The 21,325-nt window shown below is 36.8% G+C and overlaps 1 protein-coding gene across 3 annotated transcripts in view; it reads right to left on the bottom strand.

The window, feature by feature from the left end:
- Positions 1–21,325, bottom strand: part of VWA8 (von Willebrand factor A domain containing 8) — a 366,706-nt gene that overhangs the window by 275,002 nt on the left and 70,379 nt on the right. For 2 of the 3 annotated variants that reach the window (XM_060128726.1, XM_060128728.1), the window contains exons 6-12: positions 18,594–18,758; positions 17,951–18,000; positions 17,133–17,241; positions 15,034–15,138; positions 11,449–11,580; positions 9,147–9,281; positions 8,980–9,057 (exon numbers count right to left, since the gene is read on the bottom strand). In XM_060128726.1, the coding sequence (XP_059984709.1) occupies positions 8,980–9,057; positions 9,147–9,281; positions 11,449–11,580; positions 15,034–15,138; positions 17,133–17,241; positions 17,951–18,000; positions 18,594–18,758 (774 nt within the window). Of the gene's footprint in view, positions 1–8,979; positions 9,058–9,146; positions 9,282–11,448; positions 11,581–15,033; positions 15,139–17,132; positions 17,242–17,950; positions 18,001–18,593; positions 18,759–21,325 lie in introns of those variants that run through there. The other variant, XM_060128727.1, reaches the window with a different exon arrangement.

Genomic DNA, 21,325 nt, shown 5'->3' with positions numbered 1-21,325 from the left:
GAGTCCTTAAGGTTGGAGGATGTTTCTCAGCTGTGGTCAGAAAGAGAGCTGGCAGCTTAAGCAAGACCCAGTTCTCCGCTGCTGGTTCTAAAATATAAGGGGTTATGTGCAAGAACTGGACAGAGGTCAACGTAGAAGCTGAAAAAGGCATGAGTGAATTCCTCCCTAACCTGGGTATAGGGAAAGGCTTTCTAGCCATGACTCAAAATCTAAATGCAATAAAATAAAATAGTAATACATTTAACTACAAATTTTTTTAATTTACAAGGCAAAAACTAATTTATTCATAAAGAAAATCAAAGTATAACTGACAAACTGAGAGCAAACTTTATGCAGCATATATCACTGATAAAAAGCAAATATGCCTAATATTAGAAACTTAAATATTGAGAGGAAAGAAGACCAAAAACTTAGCAGAAAAATGGGCAAAAGAAATGAACAGATAATTTACTAAGGACCATAATAATGGCCCTTAAAAATAGGAAAGATTTTCAATTTCTTTCCTAATATAAGAAATGCAAATTAAAACTACTTAGGGGCTTCCCTGGCGGCGCAGTGGTTGAGAATCTGCCTGCCAATGCAGGGGACATGGGTTCGAGCCCTGGTCTGGGAAGATCCCACATGCCGCGGAGCAACTAGGCCCGTGAGCCACAACTACTGAGCCTGCGCGTCTGGAGCTTGTGCTCCGCAACAAGAGAGGCCGCGACAATGAGAGGCCTGCGCACCGCAATGAAGAGTGGCCCCCGCTTGCCACAACTAGAGAAAGCCCTCGCACAGAAACGAAGACCCAACACAGCCATAAATAAATAAATAAAAACAAACAAACAAACAAAACTACTCCTTAGATATCATTTCTAACTGTCAAATTGGCAAACATTAAAGAGCTTGGTGGCCCTCTCTGTTGGCATTGTTGGTGGGAATGCAAAATGGTATAATCCTTACAGAGGAAAATTTGGCAATACCTAACAAAACTACACATATATTTACCTATTGACCTAACAATTCCACTTCTAGGAATTAATCCTGAAGATATACTTCTAACAATGTGAAAATACATATACAAAGGTTATTCATTGCAACTTAGTTTGTAATTACAAAATATTGGAAACAATCCAATTGTCCATATATAGGAGACTGGTTGAATAAACTCTGGTATAACCACATGATGGAATAATATGCAACTAAAAAAGAAAAAGAATGAGGAAGAGCTCTATGAAAAGACAACTACTCTTCGTTTATAATTTCTATTTCAAAATTCAGAGGATGTAGAACTTGCATGATGACATACATTTTTTAAAAATAAATTTTATAATAAAAGAAATTTGAAGGAATTGAGGCAAGTAAATTCCTAGAGAGCCTTATGAAGGTTATTCTTTGTGGGAAAAAGAAAAAATACTAAGAAGACAGAAAGGATGACAGATTACAGCAAAATAAATCAAGAAAACAAAATGATCTACAGAATCATACAGAAAGTTAGTCTCTGAAGTTGAATATAAACCACTTAAATGAATACAGACTCTTGAAATCTTCATGAAAAAAGTGCAAATTCAAGACAAAGTCAAGAAGCAAGTAAAAAAGTCCAAGACAGGGCTTCCCTGGTGGCACAGTGGCTGAGAGTCCGCCTGCCGATGCAGGGGACACGGGATCGTGCCCCGGTCCAGGAGGATCCCACGTGCCGCGGAGCGGCTGGGCCCGTGAGCCATGGTCGCTGAGCCTGCGCGTCCGAAGCCTGTGCTCCGCAACGGGAGAGGCCACAACAGTGAGAGGCCCGTGTACCGCAAAAAAAAAAAAAAAAAAAAAAAAGTCGTCCAAGACATAGGTCAGTGAAAACAAATGAGAAAGAATAAAAGGTTAAAAGGTTAAGATATTTCCACTGTATTAGGATACACAGGAAGAAGGAGGAATTGTAGATTAGATGGAAGATGAAGAAAAGGATTTGGTTTGAGTTTAGCTATAGGAAGAAAAACTTAGCTAAGGGGTCAAAAATGATCCTAAGACTTCAACGTGTTTTAGACAGTGATTATGTTCATTTTAAGTCTCTTAAACTTATTTGACCTAAATTTTTGATTGGAGTTGACTCAGCTTTTAATCCAAGTAGTACTTAAACAGAAAAACGAGATCTCAGATCTGGTGCTGTTTACGCTGGTGTGGAAAGAAATCTGGAAATATGCCCTTATCTGGTTGTGAAAGAGAAGAATAGTAACCTGTATGTCTTCAATACTATGAAATCACTGACTTCAACACTAAAAAAAGAATAACCAGTTAAAAGAATCTGACCTAACACTGGAGCCAAATGATTTAAGATTTTTATAACCTATTATAAAACTTATTTTATGTACTGCCACAAATCTGTGTAAAGGCTCTGTTTTTCTTTTCCTTCATATGAAACCCAGTTCTAAAAATAGTCAAGTCTAAAAATAAGGCAAAACCCACATATTAAGTGTAGCTTTATACATGTACAAGTAACAGGGAAATCTCTACATCTTCTAGGAAAACAGATGTTGAGTTACTTATTCCCACTAAATTCTCTATGTTGGCTCAAACTTCTGGAAATTTTTTGTTAATATGGGCTATATTATTATAAAACCAAAATCTAATCTTTAATCCTATTAAATTAGTTCCTCTGTCCCAAAGAAATAGATGAACGTTACTAATAAATATGAAATTATAAGCAAAAAGAGTCAAATTAATCTCAGCAGCTTGGTTTCTATCATAAAAACCAACTAATTAACAGCTTACAAAACCTGCAAATGTCAATAAAATGCCTAATATATGCTTTGATCCAGTTCCTGGAAAGAGGCCATATGGAGAGAGAAAGAAACAAACTCACCTACAAAACATGTTTCCATTATTACATTTCTCTATCCCTTTCTGAAGTCTATACTTCAGAAACCATTTTTTTCTCCCAGACATTTCTCTAAAGATTAATGAGCAGAAAAGCAAAATTGGAAAAGGGGTTTTCAGAATATGTGATTACTTCCCTTATCTCTGTACCAGTTTTCCCAATCCTTGAAGGACATCTATAAGGTAGATAGTGTGTATGCTGAGGATGGGCAAAATATTCTTATGGCAAAACTTGTGTGCCTTTTGAATATCATCACCCATGTTTGTCAGATAGAAGATTAATAAGATATGACTAAATGACCTTATCCTGTGGCAGAAATTAGAAGAGACTGACTTCATATCTCAGAAGAGTATCAGGTAATAGAATGGTCTGCCATCAAATTGAATAGTATAATTTTCCTACCTTTGTTTATTTATCAATCAACAAACAACAGGAAAGTTAAAAAAATACATTAAAATAAAATAATATTTTTGTGAACTTATTGTCACTCTCCAAAAATATATAAGAAAATCTGTTCTCAACCTATTAAACTAATTCTTTCATACATAAAGATAACATTCTCAATGCCAGGATACTTTCAGTGGAGATGAGAGAGCTTAATTGATAGATATATACATACTCTCTTGTTTGGTTCTTTTAATGGATAGCAGGTTGAGGTGACTGCAATCTTCACAGTTCAAGCATATGCTCATAGGATAATTTATCACTACAGTGTAAGAATCACCATAAATTGACTACAGAAATCTGATACAGAAAGAGTACTGTCTGGAAAAAATTGATGAGGCATAAATTATTTCCAGCTTTCATTAGAATGGGAGTTTTTATTATTTATTTATGTTTTGCGGTACACAGGCCTCTCACTGTTGTGGCCTCTCCCGTTGCGGAGCACAGGCTCCGGACGCGCAGGCTCAGTGGCCATGGGTCACGGGCCCAGCCGCTCCACGGCATGTGGGATCTTCCTGGACCGGGGCACGAACCTGTGTCCCCTGCATTGGCAGGCAGAGTTTCAACCACTGCGCCACCAGGGAAGCCCCGGGAGTTTTTATTTTAATGTAAAAAATAATAATGTGTACAACTTTAGAAATACTATTACTATAAATGGGGATGGAGTCAAAGAGAAAAGAAATACTATCCTCAAAAGGTCTTCTCCATATGATTTCAAAGCAATGGCAGCTAGAAAAGTTAAGTTATGCTTGTATTTATCCTAGACTTATAAGTGGAATATGATATATTTATAATTAAATTTAACTTGTTTTAAAAATATATTGATGATTTGGAATTTTTTTCTCTCCATTATTTGGTAGAAAAGTATTTTCATTGGAAACTAGAAAGTTGATGGTTAACAGGTTGGTGAGATGATAAAATGCCATCCTCAGATCACTTCTAACCTGAGCTATGGAAAGGTATAGACTGATGAACTAGCATATTGAGCTAACCATCACCAAGAAGATGATTTTCTAAGAGGGCAGGGTATTCTTCATTGCATCTTCCATGAATTAAGCAAAAAATATACTCCCCTCTCCTGCCAATTTCCTTACTTCCCTTAAAAAATCCAGTAGACCTAGAATCAATTCATAAAGACTCACTTTAAAATATATTTTTGAAAAACATATATAAATATGTATTTTTTCAGTGGGTTCTAAGACTTGTCACCTGCTGTGTAATGTAGAAATTTATTTTCTTTCCCCTACATGTTTATTGCTCAAGACTCAGGATATCAGTACTAGTTTAAGTCTCTTCACCTTAATTCATATTCTTCATGATTTCATAAGCTTGGATCATATGCTTCTTCATAAATTTCATCTTTTAAAATCATGGAGTATTTCTTAGTAAATATTTGAATCTTTTAAGTCCTTAATCAGTTAATTATCTTAATTATCTTTTCCTATTTTTTTATATAACTACCTTTACCTGTATTTCTAGAAATATGATAACAAAAACTGTACAAAATAGTAGGAGGTATAAATCCTCCACAGTTTTATACCAAGGCACGATGCTTTCTCTTTCATTTCCAAAATTCTTTTCAAAGTAACTCAAAATACTAAATGATACCTTAGTGCTTTGAATGAGTTAAGTTACCCAGAAGAAAGAAAAAAAATTAATTTCAGGGAGAATTCTCAACTATCTTTTACAATAGATTTTTCTGCCTATAGCCCAAAAGTTACCAGTACCATGTGATTATAATTGCTTCTAACTCTGGCCAATTCAACCCATAGGCACAAAGTAACTTAAAGCAGCATGAAAAAACTCTCAACAGAATCATTTGAAATATGAGCTGTTAACAAAATTTTCTACGATAAGGTCACACCAAGAAACTGGTTTAAGCGTCATTTTTCAAAAATAAGAACAATTTTAATATAAATATATTTATTGTCAGTAATAATTAAAAAGTTAAACAAAAGAATAAACTAAAAACACAAAATGCTTCCTAAAATGTAAGTAAATAGTATATCACATCCACTATCCAAAATTGTTCCAAGGATAAGAAACAGACTCTGCTAGAGGTAAAAAGATACCATACCAGCCAAACACGAATACATAGAAATCAGTAAATTAGCAGGATAAAAATGTCTTAGAAATATCATTACAAAAAAATACATGACCAAAAATTTCACTCTGTAAAAACACCAGCTGTAAGTTTGCTTTTTTATAATACTATATTCAGCATGTACGTCCACCAGAATAATCCATTCAAAAATACTTAAGAATAAGTTTAACCAAGGAGATGAGACTTGTACACTGAAAATTATAAAACATTGCTGAAAAAAATTTTAAAAGACATAAACAAACAGAAATTCATCTATGTTTACAGAATAGATGATTTAATATTAAGATGACAATACTACCCAAAATGATCTATAGATTCACTGCAATTTCTATCAAAATCTCAACTTTTATTTTTTTCCATAAATAGAAAAAAACCTATCCTAAGATTCATCTGGTATCTCAAGGGACCCTAAATAGCCAACACAATCTTGGAAAAGAAAACAAAGTTGGAGGTCTCATACTTCCTGATTTCAAAACTTACTATAAACCTATGGTAATTAAAACAGTGTGATACTGACATAAGGACAGACATATAAACCAATGGAGTAGAACAGAAAGCCCAGACACAAACCATCACATATATGGTCAGTTGATTTTTTACAAGATTGCCAAGATCATCCTATGGAGAAAAGACAGTCTTTTCAACAAATGGTGCTGGAAAAACTGGATATCCACATGCAAAGATTGAAGTTGGACACTTACTTTACACCATATACAAAAATTACATCAAAATGGGTTAGAGACCTAAATGTAAGACCTAAAATTGTAAAACTCTTAGAAGAAAACATAGGGGAAAATTCATGACATTGGACTTGGCAATGATTTATTGAATATAACACCAAAAACACAGGCAACAAAAAGATAAATTAGACTTCATCAAAATTAAATTAAATTTTGTGCATCAAAGGATACTATCAAGAGAGTTAAAGAATGCTCATTAATCATTAGAGAAATGCAAATCAAAACTACAATGAGATATCATCTCACACCAGTCAGAATGGCCATCATCAAAAAATCTAGAAACAATAAATGCTGGAGAGGGTGTAGAGAAAAGGGAACACTCTTGCACTGTTGGTGGGAATGTAAATTGATACAGCCACTATGGAGAACAGTATGGAGGTTCCTTAAAAAACTAAAAATAGAACTACTGTACAACCCAGCAATCCCACTGCAGGGCATATACCCTGAGCAAACCAAAATTCAAAAAGAGTCATGTACCAATATGTTCACTGCAGCTCTATTTACAATAGCCAGGACATGGAAGCAACCTAAGTGTCCATCAACAGATGAATGGATAAAGAAGATGTGGCCCATATATACAATGGAATATTACTCAGCCATAAAAAGACACGAAATTGAATTATTTGTAGTGAGGTGGATGGACCTAGAGTCTGTCATACAGAGTGAATAAGTCAGAAAGAGAAAAACAAATACCGTATGCTAACACATATATATGGAATCTAAGAAGAAAAAAAAAAGGTCATGAAGAACCTAGGGGTAAGATGGGAATAAAGACACAGACCTACTAGAGAATGGACTTGAGGATATGGGGAGGGGGAAGGGTAAGCTGTGACAAAGTGAGAGAGTGGCATGGACATATATACACTACCAAACGTAAAATAGATAGCTAGTGGGAAGCAGCCGCATAGCACAGGGAGATCAGCTCGGTGCTTTGTGACCACCTAGAGGGGTGGGATACGGAGGTTGGGAGGGAGGGAGATGCAAGAGGGAAGAGATATGGGAACATATGTATATGTATAACTGATTTACTTTGTTATAAAGCAGAAACTAACACACCATTGTAAAGCAATTATACTCCAATGAAGATGTTAAAAAGAAAAAAAAGAGAGTGAGAAGACAACCCACAGAATGGGAGAAAACATTCGCAAATAATATATCTGAGAATGCCTTAATATGCAGAATATATGAAGAACTCTTACAGTTCAGCAACAAGAAGACAATGCAATTAAAACATAGGCAAGGAACTTGAAAAGGCATTTCTCCAAATAAGATATATAAATGGTAATAAGCACACGAAAAGATGCTCAATATCATTGGTCACTAGGGAAATGCAAATCAAAACCACGAGTCACTACTTCACACCCATTAGGATGGCTATTATAAAAAGCAAAGCAAAATGAACACAGAAACAAAACAAAACAAGAAAACAGGAAATCACAAGTGTTGACAAGGATGTGGAGGAACTGGAACCCTCATGCACTGCTAGTGGGAATGTAAAATGGTGTGGCTGCTATGGAAAACAGTTTAGCAGCTCCTCAAAGAGTTAAACGTAGAATTAACATATGATTCAGCAATACCACTCCAACATATAAACCTAAAAGAAATGAAAGCAGGGACTCAAACAGATATTTGTACTCCAGTGTTCATAGTAGCATTACTCACAATAGCCAAAAGGTAGAAACAACTCAAGTGTTCATCAACATATGAATGGATAAACAAAAATATTATTCAGTCATAAAAAGGAATGAACGTGTGAGATATGCTATAACATGGATGAACCTTGAAAACATAATGTTAAGTAAAATAATCTAGAGACAAAAGGACAAAAAGTGTATGATTCCTTGTGACCACCTAGAGGGGTGGGATAGGGAGGGTGGGAGGGAGACGCAAGAGAGAGGAGATATGGGGATATATGTATATGTATAGCTGATTCACTCTGTTATACAGCAGAAACTAACACACCATTGTAAAGCAATTATACTCCAATAAAGATGTTTAAAAAAAAAAAGTACATGATTCCATTACATGAGGTACCTAGAATAGACAAATTCCTAGGGACAGAAAGTCACATAGAGGTTACCAGGGTCTAGAGGGAGGCAGAGAATTTATTATTTAATGGTTATAGAGTTTCTATTTGGGAATATAAAGCTTTCTAGAAATAGCTAGTGGTGATGGTTTCACAACATTGTGAATGTACTTAATGCCAGTGAGTTGTACACTAAAAAAAAAATGATTAAAATGATAGAATGGATAAACAACAAGGTCCTACTGTATAGCACAGGGAACTATATTCAATAACCTGAGATAAACCATAATGGATAAGAATTTTAAAAAGAATGTATATATACATATAACTGAATCACTTTGCTGTAGAGACGTTAACACAATATTGTAAAACAACTGTACTTCAATTAAGAATAAATATTCAGTAAAAGAAAAAAAAAATTTAAAAAATGGTTAAAATGGTAAATTTCATGTTATGTACATTTTACCACAATAAAAAAATAATAATCTATTTGGTGAATACCTAATTATCTCCCACTGCTGCTGAAACCTATTCTGTTTAGATTTCCAAATTACTATTAAATGTACTGTGTGTGTGTGTACACATGCTTCTAAAATGGATCTCTCTTGAAAAACAGACCCTGGTATGTTGGGCACATCAGATATCCTAGAACACACTTTCAAAAATTCCAAATAATTATAGCTGCACTCCAATTTGATAGCTGTTTCAGTATTTATCTACTTCAAAAGTAACAGGTACAACTGAAGGAAGAATACCCACAAATTCTGCTGACGGTCCAAAAGTACGTTTATAGTCCAAGTGCTAAAAATGAACTTCTTACCTGATAGAGCATGATAGGTTCTATATTGTATCCTAAGGTATCTGCAAAGTTCTTAGCGATGACTGTTTTTCCACAACCCTACAAATGGAATCACAATCATTCAAGGGATAAGTCAAAACCACCAAAAGTCAGGAAACAGAACTTAGTAGTGAGGCTGCTGTTCTTACTTTTCCTCCAATTAAACATATGTCCTTAACCATGTGAGACTGCATCATTTCAGCCAGTAGTTGTTTATGGCTTAAAGTTTGTATAAAACGGTCTGATGTGCAAGGCTGACTTAATGGCCTGGTTCCAGCTGGCACCTATAAAGAGAGGTAAATATAATACGCACATGTTTTTCTCAAAATAATAGTTAAATGAAAGCATACAACTGCCATTTGAAAGCCCCTACTAATTTCCTGCTCAATTCAATTCTATACTGTTTTTGATATTTCAGTAGAGCAACAGTTATTTTCTCATTCACACATCTGATCATCGTTTTCAACAAACTTCCAAATCAATCATCCCTCTAAAATTAAAGCCCTATGCTGTCAGACATTTTCATATGAATCAAGTAATTTTCATACTATTTATAACTTATAATAACAATGTCACTGCTTGAGAATGAACGTTTTTGCCCAAATTCCAGTTATAAGTACAGAATTTAAAATCAGTCTACTGGGATCCTCCAAAATCACCAAAGATCTCCTGATTTTTAAACTGTCCACAAACCTTTTTCCACTCTTAGTTTAGTTTGCCACTCAGAAGCATCTGTTCTTAAAATCTCCCATCCTTCACACCTACTTCCTTTTATTTCCTATCTCTTCCTTATTAAAGTCTCCTGGATTTCCATGCCCTGCTGGGGACTCCGGACTTGATCATACTGTAGGCAAGACAAACCCTAAAGAATTACAAGTTTGGAAGTGACAAGATCAGATTTGTTTTTAAGAAAGCAAATGGTGGTAACACAGAAGGCTAACTTGAAGGGCCGGGAGGCAATGATGTTAGAAAGCCATTACCAAAGGGAAGCAAATAATGAAAGCTCGCTCACATCTCATGTCCCTGGACATTCTGTTCAAACCGCCTGAAATGTCCTATCACCTTTCCACTCCTGGGCCACTGGGAAACTCCTGTGTCGTAAGACTTAGCTCAAGCCCCATCTCCTCTCTGAAACTTTCTCTACTCCTTCTCCTGACTCCCGGTGTTACTTCCGTCTCTACATCTCCGTAGCCATTCCAATGCAGTTCTTACTCATCTGCCTCTATCCTAGACCATCAGCTGTGAGGTCACTCATCTGAAGGAGACAGAAGAGTGTCGTGTGGAGTGTGCTGTCTAGAAGGCCCAGCTGTGCCATTTGGTAGCTGGTGACCATGGGTGAATTGATTATCCTCTTCACATCTGTTTTCTAATCTATAAAATGGAGATAATAAAAGTTATCTCTGGGGTTATTGGGGAATTTAAATGGCGTAATATATGTGAAGAGAAAAATACAGTAACTAGTACACTGCAGGCACTGAGTGGATTTTAATACAGAGCCTGGCTCATGGTAGACATAATCAATGTTTCGTTTGATGATTGAGTAAATACAGTGACCTGAATAAGTATTACTAATATCACGTTCAAACAAACAAAAAAGCCTATCATGAATGCTTGCTCTGTCATAACCTAAGAAGGCAAGCATTTATTCTTTCCTACATTCACTTACAATCTAATTGTCAGCATTTTTCAGGCTGTGTTTCCTAGTGTTAGCTTCCTATCACATCTTAGGGTTCTTAGGACCCTCAAGGGAAGGGTTAGAAAAAGGGAGGCAGAGCAAGCAGTTGGAGCTCTATGAGCAAATATCGTTCCCCTCCTCTAAAAGCTGTTCAACTACAACAGCTCATCTTTTAACTGTTTCATGTAGCTGACAAAGATTTTATTTGAAAGGAGCATTCCCTAGTTGTTAAAATATGTTTGAAAACAGGGCCTTCCCTGGTGGCACAGTGGTTGAGAGTCCACCTGCCTATGCAGGGGACACGGGTTCATGCCCCAGTCCGGGAAGATCCCACATGCCGCGGAGCGGCTGGGCCCGTGAGCCATGGCCGCTGAGCCTGCGCGTCTGGAGCCTGTGCTCTGCAACGGGAGAGGCCACAAAAGCGAGAGGCCCGCGAACCGCAAAAAAAAAAAAAAAAAAAAAAAAGTTTGAAAACAATGACTATTTCTTACCAAGGACTCAGAACACAAAATGCTTTCATTAATAAACACTTTATTTGATTTTCCCAGAGGCTGACTTTGGTTTTTGATGAAAAGCTATCCCTATGTTTCTCCTGAACTTTTCCAGTTTACAAACATATGTGACTCTGGATATATAGATATACAGATACACGTATATAGATGTGATGATATGGAACCAAAGAATACTTAAAAGGGAATCATCAACCCAATTTAGGTCATAAAAATGGACAGAACAAGGCACATCTTAGAAAGTACAAACCTTGATTCCTTCATTACCTTAATGGTCACCTCTTTTTCTGCAATCCGGATGGTCACAGAAGCTTGGAAGACATGGTTTTCAGTCATCTTCTCCACTCTCACAACCTCTTCAGGAAGCAGAGAGCTTCTTGAATCTTGGAGTTCAAAGCGCTGTAAAATTACCAGAAAGACATGTAATTTACTTTTTATTTTAGTATTAATGTTGGATATCTGGAAGGTTCCATCTTAATTAGAACTGAAACCCACTCTATGTTATAAAAATAAAGATAAAAAAATTAATGAGAATTTTTTCCCCTATTTTTACAGATACCACTCATTCTACTTAAGCTAATTACTAAGGTGATATGAAAATAGTCCCTAAAATTTACTAAATGCCAAGAAATGGAATCGCTGAGTTTCTGATCTGGTAGAAGTTTGCAGCCTACAATGCTTGATAATCGAAGGTTCCAGTTTCCTAGAAAAGGATGATGAGACTCTTAAAAACATGCTAAAGGAAATTAAAATAAGGCCTATATCAGTTGATTTCTTAAATCAACTGAAGTTAATAGCTGCCTGGACACCAGTCTGCGGATTGCTTGTGTGGTTAGTTTAACTGATTACAATAAAGTATAACAATCAATCTTCCACAGTATCTGGCACAGTGCCTTCTACAGTGTAGGTTCTCAATATTTGTCCAACTGGATTTAAAAGGCCCAGACCATTGATTCTTTCTCCATGTAGACCAATGATCAATGTTCTAACACTAGGTTACACCCCCTAATCCCAGCTCGCTATATAAAAAATGCACACAGAGAACACAAATAAGTATATGAAAAATGAGGATGCTAATTGAAAATTAATTAAATCCTATGCCCTACTAATAGCAGCATGTTCACTATGAAGAGCTTAACTCATTTTTAGTATTAAACAGGCAGAAATTATTCTCCCCAAATCCTACAATACTTTTAGAACATTATCACCATAGTGAAAGTCTTGAAACTCAATGAAAGAACAGATTACTGCTTATTCAACAGAATGACTCAACTCTAGAAAATATATTTTGGGGAAGAAAATTATTTTCAACTTCAACACTGTAAACATAACAGCCCAGATCATGTTTTCATTGCTGTGTCTTAAGTACTCAAGACTCATTCCTCTTCCCAAGCCTAAGAATAATTGTTTATTTGTGCTACCATAAAAAACATAAGTTTTATACTTTGCACAATTTATATATGCAAATTCCCATGGTGTCACACAATGTGGTAGGAATTGCTTCCATGCTGTAGACAAATAACAATCATTGACACCATAATTTCATGCCAAAAAAAAAAAAAAGGGTACACTGTATTTCAAGGAGGTTCAATTTGGAAAGGAAGCCTTAGCAAAGTAATTAAATTCACTGGAATTTAGAACTTAGACCCATTAAATTCTAAGAAAATATATATATGAGCTTAAAGGGTATGTTTTCACTCCAGCCAGAGTAATGTCAGTTTAACTTGATATAGGGTTAACGTCAGAGCATTTATATTACAGAAATGAACACTAATGCCTTGAACCACACTTGCTGTACTGGTTATGTCCTTATAAATAATTCAAACTAAAATATTTCAGTAGAATAAAAATAGTAGGCTAGAATACACTAAAATAGGAAAAGAACTCAAGTTGCAAGGTGAGTTACCATGTGTTGGCATAGGGAATTTAAAGACTCTTAATCAAAAAGGAAATTGAGGAGTAAAACAGATATATAATTCTTCACAAAATTAAGGCAAGAAAAGACAATCACTTTTTCTTCTCTTACATAAGTAACAAAATTCCCCTTTTTCCTTTTTTTTTTAAAACTCTACAATCAGATTTGAAATAATTCCTGTTTGTAATATGGATCCTCAATCAGTGCTCTATGTTCCCCTTAATGATAAAGGTCAAAATAAAGGCCAAACAAAATGAAGCAGTACTGACTACTTTCTTTGGAAAACTCAACTCTTTAAAGGTATTCTATAACTTTATAGAATTTGTATGACTAATTTTGAAATTAGAGACCAGAAACGCATCAAAGTGTTTTCTTAGTAAAAATGAAGACCTTTGTTCATAACGGACTTACCTAGACACTGAATGCCTTCTCCTGGTTGTGTCACAAAACTTTACATTGCTTCATTTTATCAGAACTCTGACATTTTCTTCTACCCTATGTACCCTTGTTCCCAAGGCAGTGGACTTTGTGCTGATGGGCATCTAGGGAGCTCATCTGTAATCACAGCCTCTTTTCTTAAACACTAAGTACTCTATTTCAATGACCAATGCCAAAGTAGCTCAGATGTTAATTAAATCAAAGATGAGTTCTAGTTCTGTTTTTCAGAGCCTGGAATGAATCTTAGAGTGAACTATACAGTCAGACTGGTAGTTTCCTAACTCCTTGAGCATAGGAATTAATTTCCCCATTTCCAAATGGTTCTTCATTATCTCCCTAACACCCTTCCACCTTCTCCTTTTTCCCCTCCCTCTACCTCACCCCTTCTCACACACACAGCAAATCCCTTTCTTCCCTTTCATCAGTGGCTGCTATTTCACCGTCTCTAGCCCTGCTTCTATTCTTTGCTGTCTCTTCTACTTTCCTTTGCCTCTTTATTGACCATTACTTTCCCCTTGCTTCTTTATGCTTTTCTTTTAGATTCTGCCCCTAACTATACTTTTTAGCATTTATGAGGAACGGCTTTTTGTTAGTTTTATTTTGTTATTATTATGATTGACATCACCAATCAATGAAAATACTGTTTCTTGGGTTGGCTGATATATGAAATAAAATCCCACGGAAGTAACTAGAATCTATTGTTCCACTCTCCTGAGCCCTTCTCACTATTATCAGCTGCATAGAGTACTTCTGTACTCCCAAAGACCCTGTGTACTCTTTGGGATAAGGGAGAAACTAACACCATTCCATATGTCAAATTCTGGCCTCCAGAAAATGAAGGGCCTACACACAAGACCACAACAGCTTAGTGTTCACATTCTACCTACTCCTTAGAAATCTATACACCTTGACCCAAACTGTGTAAGAAAAACAAAAACAGTCTTTCATAAAAAGGAATTATTTGGGGTGAGTCAATGACTCTCTCTCGCCAAGGGTCCGCTTGAAGTGGCTCCCACTGGCCAAAACCTGGGATAATTTTAGCATCAAAATAAATGACGATAGTAATCAATTATAACTCACTGAATAAAATAGGGATCCATAAGTGCATATTGATATAAATGAATAAATTAATACATGGAGGAGAGGAAAAAGCTCTTCCTTAGTGTAGAATGCCTACTAATAAATGCAGAAGGAATGTTTACGCCCCATTACTGACATGACAATGCCTCCACAGGTGGAAAAGAAGAGAAGACAAGGGAAAGAAAGAAAGATGGAGAAAGAAAAGTAGGAAAGAAGGGTAAGAGAGAGATGAGAAGAAGGGAAAAGAAGGGACAAGAAGAGAAAATGGGAAAGGTAAGGAAAGAAAGTGAAGCAGACACATACTTTTTTTTTTTAACATTGTTATTGGAGTATAATTGCTCTACAATGGTGTGTTAGTTTCTGCTTTATAACAAAGTGAATCAGCTATACACATACATATATCCCCATCAGATACTTACTTTCAAAACAACTTCCACAGCCATCTTCCCTTCATGTCCTAGTAAAACAGTGTATGGGTAAAGCCACCGGATTGCACGTTCGATGGACATCATAGGAAAGGAATCCTATTTAGGAGGAAAAATACATAGGAATGAAGAACACCTAAAATAATCACAGAAAATTTAACCAAAATGTACATATGACATTGAAATTGCATTATAAACAATACCCAATAAGTTTCTCCTGTTTCCCAGAAGTCTACAAAGGCAAATATTCATTGTTTCCTCTTCTTGTTCCACACCCTTTGCCTTGGTAAACTCACCCACTCTCATCTTTCAGCTGCCGTGTATGTGCTGATGGCTCCCATGTCTCTGTCTCCAGTCCTGACCTTTTTCTTGAGCTCTAGACCTAAACTCTCAATTGCCCATTAGATGTGGCTATACGGATGTCCCGTAGACTCCCATTCAGCATGTCTGAACACACTTCCCTATCCTACTCACTCCAAAGTACCTTCTCTTTTTCCTCTACTCCTAATCTGAGTTAATCTCATCCACATACTCCTAGCTTCACTGTTATAACTACAAAGTTAGAAAGTGTTCATTATCCTCAAATCTTTCCCCCCAAATTGCTTTCCCAATTTGGTTTATCCTACTTTAAAAAGTCTACTAACAAGGACAACTAGGGAAATTTCAATATGCACTGTTTATTAGATGACATTACAGAATTATTGTTAACACGCTGAGGGGTGTGATAACGGTGTTCTGGTTATGTAGAAGAATGTTCTAATTCTTAGAAGTTGCATACTGAAGTACTTAAGAATACTGACTACAATTTACTTTCAGAATTGTTTAGAAAAAAATGAGAAAGTGCAAACAAAAGTGGCAACGTTAAAAGTTGGTGATTCTAGTTAAAGGGATTATGGATTTATGTTTTGCTATTTTTGAACTTCTTCTTAGATCTGAGAATTGTCAAAGTAAAAAGTTCCAAGGAAAAAACAAAAAGAATGAAAAGTAGAAGATGTGATAAATAGGAGGAAAAATGCTGTTCCAGATGTATAGAACAGCGTAAACAATACCTGGGAAACCTAACACCCTGACCCTCAGGAAACGTAAAATAAAAAGCAACAAGAGATTAAAAATAAGTCTCTTGTCTAAGTGGTGCCACTACTACCTTGGATTATGCTTTCCTTAGCAGAGTCTCCTACCTGTTCCCTGTGCATCCACGCTCCCCCCACCTCACCTCGCTGCCAGCAGAGGTGTCTTCCTCCAACATATATCTGATTGCCACACATCCCATCTACTTAATAATGTCTAATGGGCCACTTCTTCCACACCAGAAAATACAGACAACTTCACTCACCATGCAAAACACTTCACAATAAGGTCCTAACCTTTCTCTTTGGTGCACATGCTTGCTCCAGTGATACAATTTATTATCATTCTCCGAAAAACACACCAGGCCCTTTTGTGATTTAACACCTTTGGCCCATGCTGTTCCCTCTGCCTAGGGAACACTCCAGACATTACTGTCATGACCTTCGTGAAACTGTGGTGGACTACGTCTGTTTTCCACCAAATCCCCTCACCCATTTTCCTCCTTCATGTGCCTCCCAGCTTTCCCTTCCAACAGCCAGCTGCTGCAGGTCTTTCCAAGAAAACTGCCCTTGAGCTCCTGAAGCCAGCTTGGCTCCCAGAATGGGAGAGCAGCTAGTGCCTGGGAATGTGTGCCCCCTGGGACAATTACTAACCAGTGAGATTGATGGTGCTAAGTGTGAAAGTCCCAGTTCCCCTGCCTCAGGTTGGGGCGAGTCTGAGGCATGACTTACACTGCTGCAGACCTCTGCATGATCAGGTAGAAGTCCTCCTTCCCTCTGTGGAACTTTCACCTGAGCTGCATGTCTACCTTCCCCTGTCCAAGGCTGTAAGCTCTTTAAGGACTCAGAATACATCACTGGTCTCTGCACAGTTTCCTGGGCTGCACAGCAAATTAATCTCAGGCCTTGCAATATTTATAGAGGAGTATAACAAGGCAAAGGGAAATGATTAATCTCCAAGGGTTAACTTTTAAGTTTTCTTTGCCACATTTGGGTACACCAGTCATTAATTTATTTTATACATACCAGGATTTGAACTGCAGCTGGTAAACTATCTAAAGGAAAATCTGGAAGTCCAAGAGCAGAAGATTCTTGGGAACAGAGAGTGGTGGCAAAGGATAAGAGTTGAGAAATTCTAGGGGAAAACAAGAAGTGATACTAAATTTTATTCTAATAGTTATAATACATAAAATCTGTTAAATATAAAATAGCTGGGCCAATTTAATTAATTGAAAAAGTTGACATCCACTATTTAATTCTTAGGGAATAGTTCCATATTATAATATTCCATTTCAAACTCAAGCTGATTAGGTTCACAGATATATTTCTTAAATCTGTCCCAATATGTGAGGTTTTTCATAACCTGGCCCAAAACTACTCTGCCAGTGTCACCTCCCACCTTTCTCAATCTAAATCCAAACTCAAGCCTCCGGGAGCTTTTCATAGACACAAGAATAAGGCATATACTCTCATGCCATGCTTTAAAAACTTTTTCTTAGAATTCCTTAATTCCATTCTCTATCAGTCAAAAGCCTACTCATTCTTTAGGACCCATCTCAAATGTCCCTTATAAAGTCTCAACCACAATCATCCCCCAATACTCTGAAATTATGGCCCTTACCACACTGTTAAAGTAAGGTATTTATACACATATCTGTAAACTCTACTAGATCTTGAGTTTCTTGCATCAAAGACCATGTCTTATTAACTTTATCATTAGCGAGTTCCATAGCTACTGAAAAATTCTTCAAACAGTTGTTGAATGAATGAATGAATCAGTGGATCAATGAATGGGCAAAACAAATTCAATGTTAAGTGTCCATATATATATCTGAAATACGTACTTCTCAGCAGAAACATTGGCTCCAACTGAATACAACAGTTTAAGTTGGTCCTAAAATAACATAAAACATATCAAATTGATTAATAAGGAATGTAACAGATTAAATGCAAATGTTTGACAGACATAATTCAACCTTTTAATTAAGCAGACACTATGTAATTAATAGCAAAAAATCATTTCTTGATACATGTCATTTCTAAAAGAAGAGTTGGTCTTTTAAAAAAATCTTTCAGACAAATAATACCACAATAACTTTTCTTTCTAGTTTCCAGAGATTTTCTTTACCTTTGTATCCATTTTTCTTTCCATCAACTACTGAGGGGGACATCTACAAACACAGTAACGTTTTTATAGTAACTGAATTTATTATAAACAGGAAAACTATTTAAAAAATAAATTATCCTTAAGGGAAGAGGGGCAAGATAGAAGAGGGGATTAAGAGATATAAGCTACTATGTATAAAATAAGCTACAAGCACAGGGAATGTAGCCAATATTTTAGAATAACTTTAAATGAAGTATAATCTATGAAAATATCGAATCACTATGTTGAACACCTGAAACTAATATTGTAAATCAACTATACTTCAATTAAAAATAAATAAAAATCTAAAAATAAAATAAATTATCCTTGTTCCTACTTACCTGGAAGGGTAGATAATAAATATCTCTGGCTTGAAATCGAGATCGGAGCGGGGGATCTAATGGATTCCCAGAGTACCTAGGTACTGGCAAGCCCAAGGCGATCACTCGGAAATCTTCACTAACTCGGACAATCTTCCAAGCATCCAATTCTGTTTTGGTATGATTCTAAAAGAGTAAGAAATCAAAAATTACAGCATAATGATAGAGATCACAACTGCAAGAGTCAGGCTAAGGAATTTATGTCCTGACTGCTGGGTAAACTGTATTGGAGAACGCTCTTGAAGCCAAACTGTCAAGGAAGGGAGCAAAGTGGAATCAGGAACAGGATACCAGGGAAGGCTCACAGAATGAAGACTGGTGTTTGAAAGGAGAATCATCCAGGAACAAAGGCGATGTGGGTCAGATCTCTAAACCCTAGTCAATAACACAAAGGAACAGTCGGAAGAGCAAGGAAAATAAACGGGTTCAAGCTAGAAAATGGTAGTTCTAGAGGGGTAGACCACCAGCAGAGCAGAGACTGCCCAGGGACCTTCAATAAATAACTATGTTTATGGATATATTTCTACCAAGGTATATTAATAATAATAAGTAACATTCTTTGAAAACTTAATACATGATAAGCACTTTCCATGAATTTTTCTCATTTAATTTTCACCACAATCCAAATAGACATTTAATTCCTTTTCATGGAGGAATAAACTGACGTTCAAAGGAGTTGCATAACTTGCCCACATTCCTGCAACTACTATATGGTGGAGCTGAGACCGGAAACAGCGTAGATTTCGGAGTCACAAATCCTGGCTCTAGTGCTTGGTGCACATTCTAGCTAAGTGACCATACCCTCTGAGCCTCAATTTTCTTATCTAAAGTGGAAATAATACCACCGATATTACGATGGCTGTTACGAAAGTTAAATGTGATAATGCATGTGAAAATGAAAGTAACTGGTCCACAGCAGTCACCTGTTAAATGTCATACCTTCCTTCTCTGCCTGACCCTTCCAATGTCTCTTCACTGTTCTTCAGCCTTTGAAGAGCCCCCCAGTCCCTTGCTGTTGTCCTCTTTATACCCTCTTATATCACGCCATCTAAAGACTTCATTGCACTTATTCATTAATTCAACAAATAGTCATTGAGCATCTACCATGTGCCAGGCATTGTTCTAAAGTTTGAGATAACAACAATGACAAAATTCCTGGCCTAGTGAAAGTATGATCTAGTAGAGGGAGGCAGACAATGAGCTACAAACATAAGTAAATAAATCATGTGGGATATTAAAAGACTCTGTGGAAAAATATAGAGCAGAGTAAAGGAGTATGGGGGCAGAGGGCACATTGAAGTATTTAATAAAAGGGTGAGGGCAGGCTTCATTTGTAATACAGGCAGACATCGGAGATACTGCAGGTTCGGTTTCAGACCACCACAATAAAACACATATCGCAATAAAGTGAGTCACAAAAATTGTTTGGTTTTCCAGTTCGTACAAAAGTTACGTTTACACTACACTGTAGTCTATGAAGTATGCAATAGTGTTATGTCTAAAAAATGCACATACCTTAATTAAAAAATATTTTATTGCTAAAAAATGCTAACCATCTTCTGAGCCTTCAGTGAACAGTCAGCTTTGCGCTGGCAGAGGATCTTGCCTCGGTGTTGGTGGCTGCTGACTGATGAGGATGGTGGCTGCTGAAGGCTGGGATGGCCATGGCTGTTCCCTAAAATAAGGCCACAGTGAAGCTCGCTGCATCAATTGACTCTCTGTAGCAGACACTTCTGTTTGATAGTATTTGACCTACAGTAGAACTTCCTTCAAAATTGGAATCAATCCAGGCTTCCCTGGTGGCGCAGTGGTTGAGAGTCCACCTGCCAATGCAGGGGACACGGGTTCGTGCCCCGGTCCGGGAAGATCCCACATGCCGCGGAGCGGCTGGGCCCATGAGCCATGGCCGCTGAGCCTGCGCGTCCGGAGCCTGTGCTCCGCAACGGGAGAGGCCACAACAGTGAGAGGCCCGCGTACCGCAAAAAAAAAAAAAAAAAAAGAGTCAATCCTCTAGAACCCTGCTTCTGCTTTATCAACTAAGTTTATGTTCTGAATTCTAAATCATATGTTGTCATTTTAACAACCTTCACAGCATCTTCATCAGGAGCAGATTCCAACTCAAGAAACCATTTTCTTTGCTCGTCCATAGCAAACAGCTCCTCATCTGTTAAAGTTTTATCCTGAGATTGCAGTAGTTCAGTCACATCTTTAGGTTCCACTTCTAATTCTAGTTTTCTTGCTATTTCTGTCACCTCTGCAGTTACCTCCTCCACTGAACTCTTGAACGTCTCTAAGTCATCTATGAGAGTTGGAGTCAACTTCTTCCAAACTCCTGTTAACGTTGATATTTTGATCTCTTCCTATGAATCATAAATGCCCTTTATGGCATCTACAGTAGCAAATCCTTTCCAGAAGGTTTTCAATTTAGTTTGCCCAGATATGTCAGAGAAATTACTATGGCAGCTATACCCTTACAAAATGTATTGCTTAAATAATAAGACTTGAAAGTCGAAATTACTCCTTGATCCATGGACTGCAGAATGAATGTTGTGTTAGTAGGCATGAAAACAACGTGAATTTCATCGTACATCTCCATCAGAGCTCTTGGGTGACCAGACACATTGTCAATGAACAGTAATATTTTGAAAGGAATTTTTTTTTTCTGAGCAGTAGGTCTCAACAGTGAGCTTAAC

Source organism: Lagenorhynchus albirostris, chromosome 18, assembly GCF_949774975.1.
Source record: "Lagenorhynchus albirostris chromosome 18, mLagAlb1.1, whole genome shotgun sequence".
NCBI lineage: Eukaryota > Metazoa > Chordata > Mammalia > Artiodactyla > Delphinidae > Lagenorhynchus > Lagenorhynchus albirostris.
The sequence above is the reverse complement of the archived record's forward strand: the minus strand, read 5'-3'. Positions and strand labels throughout refer to the sequence as shown.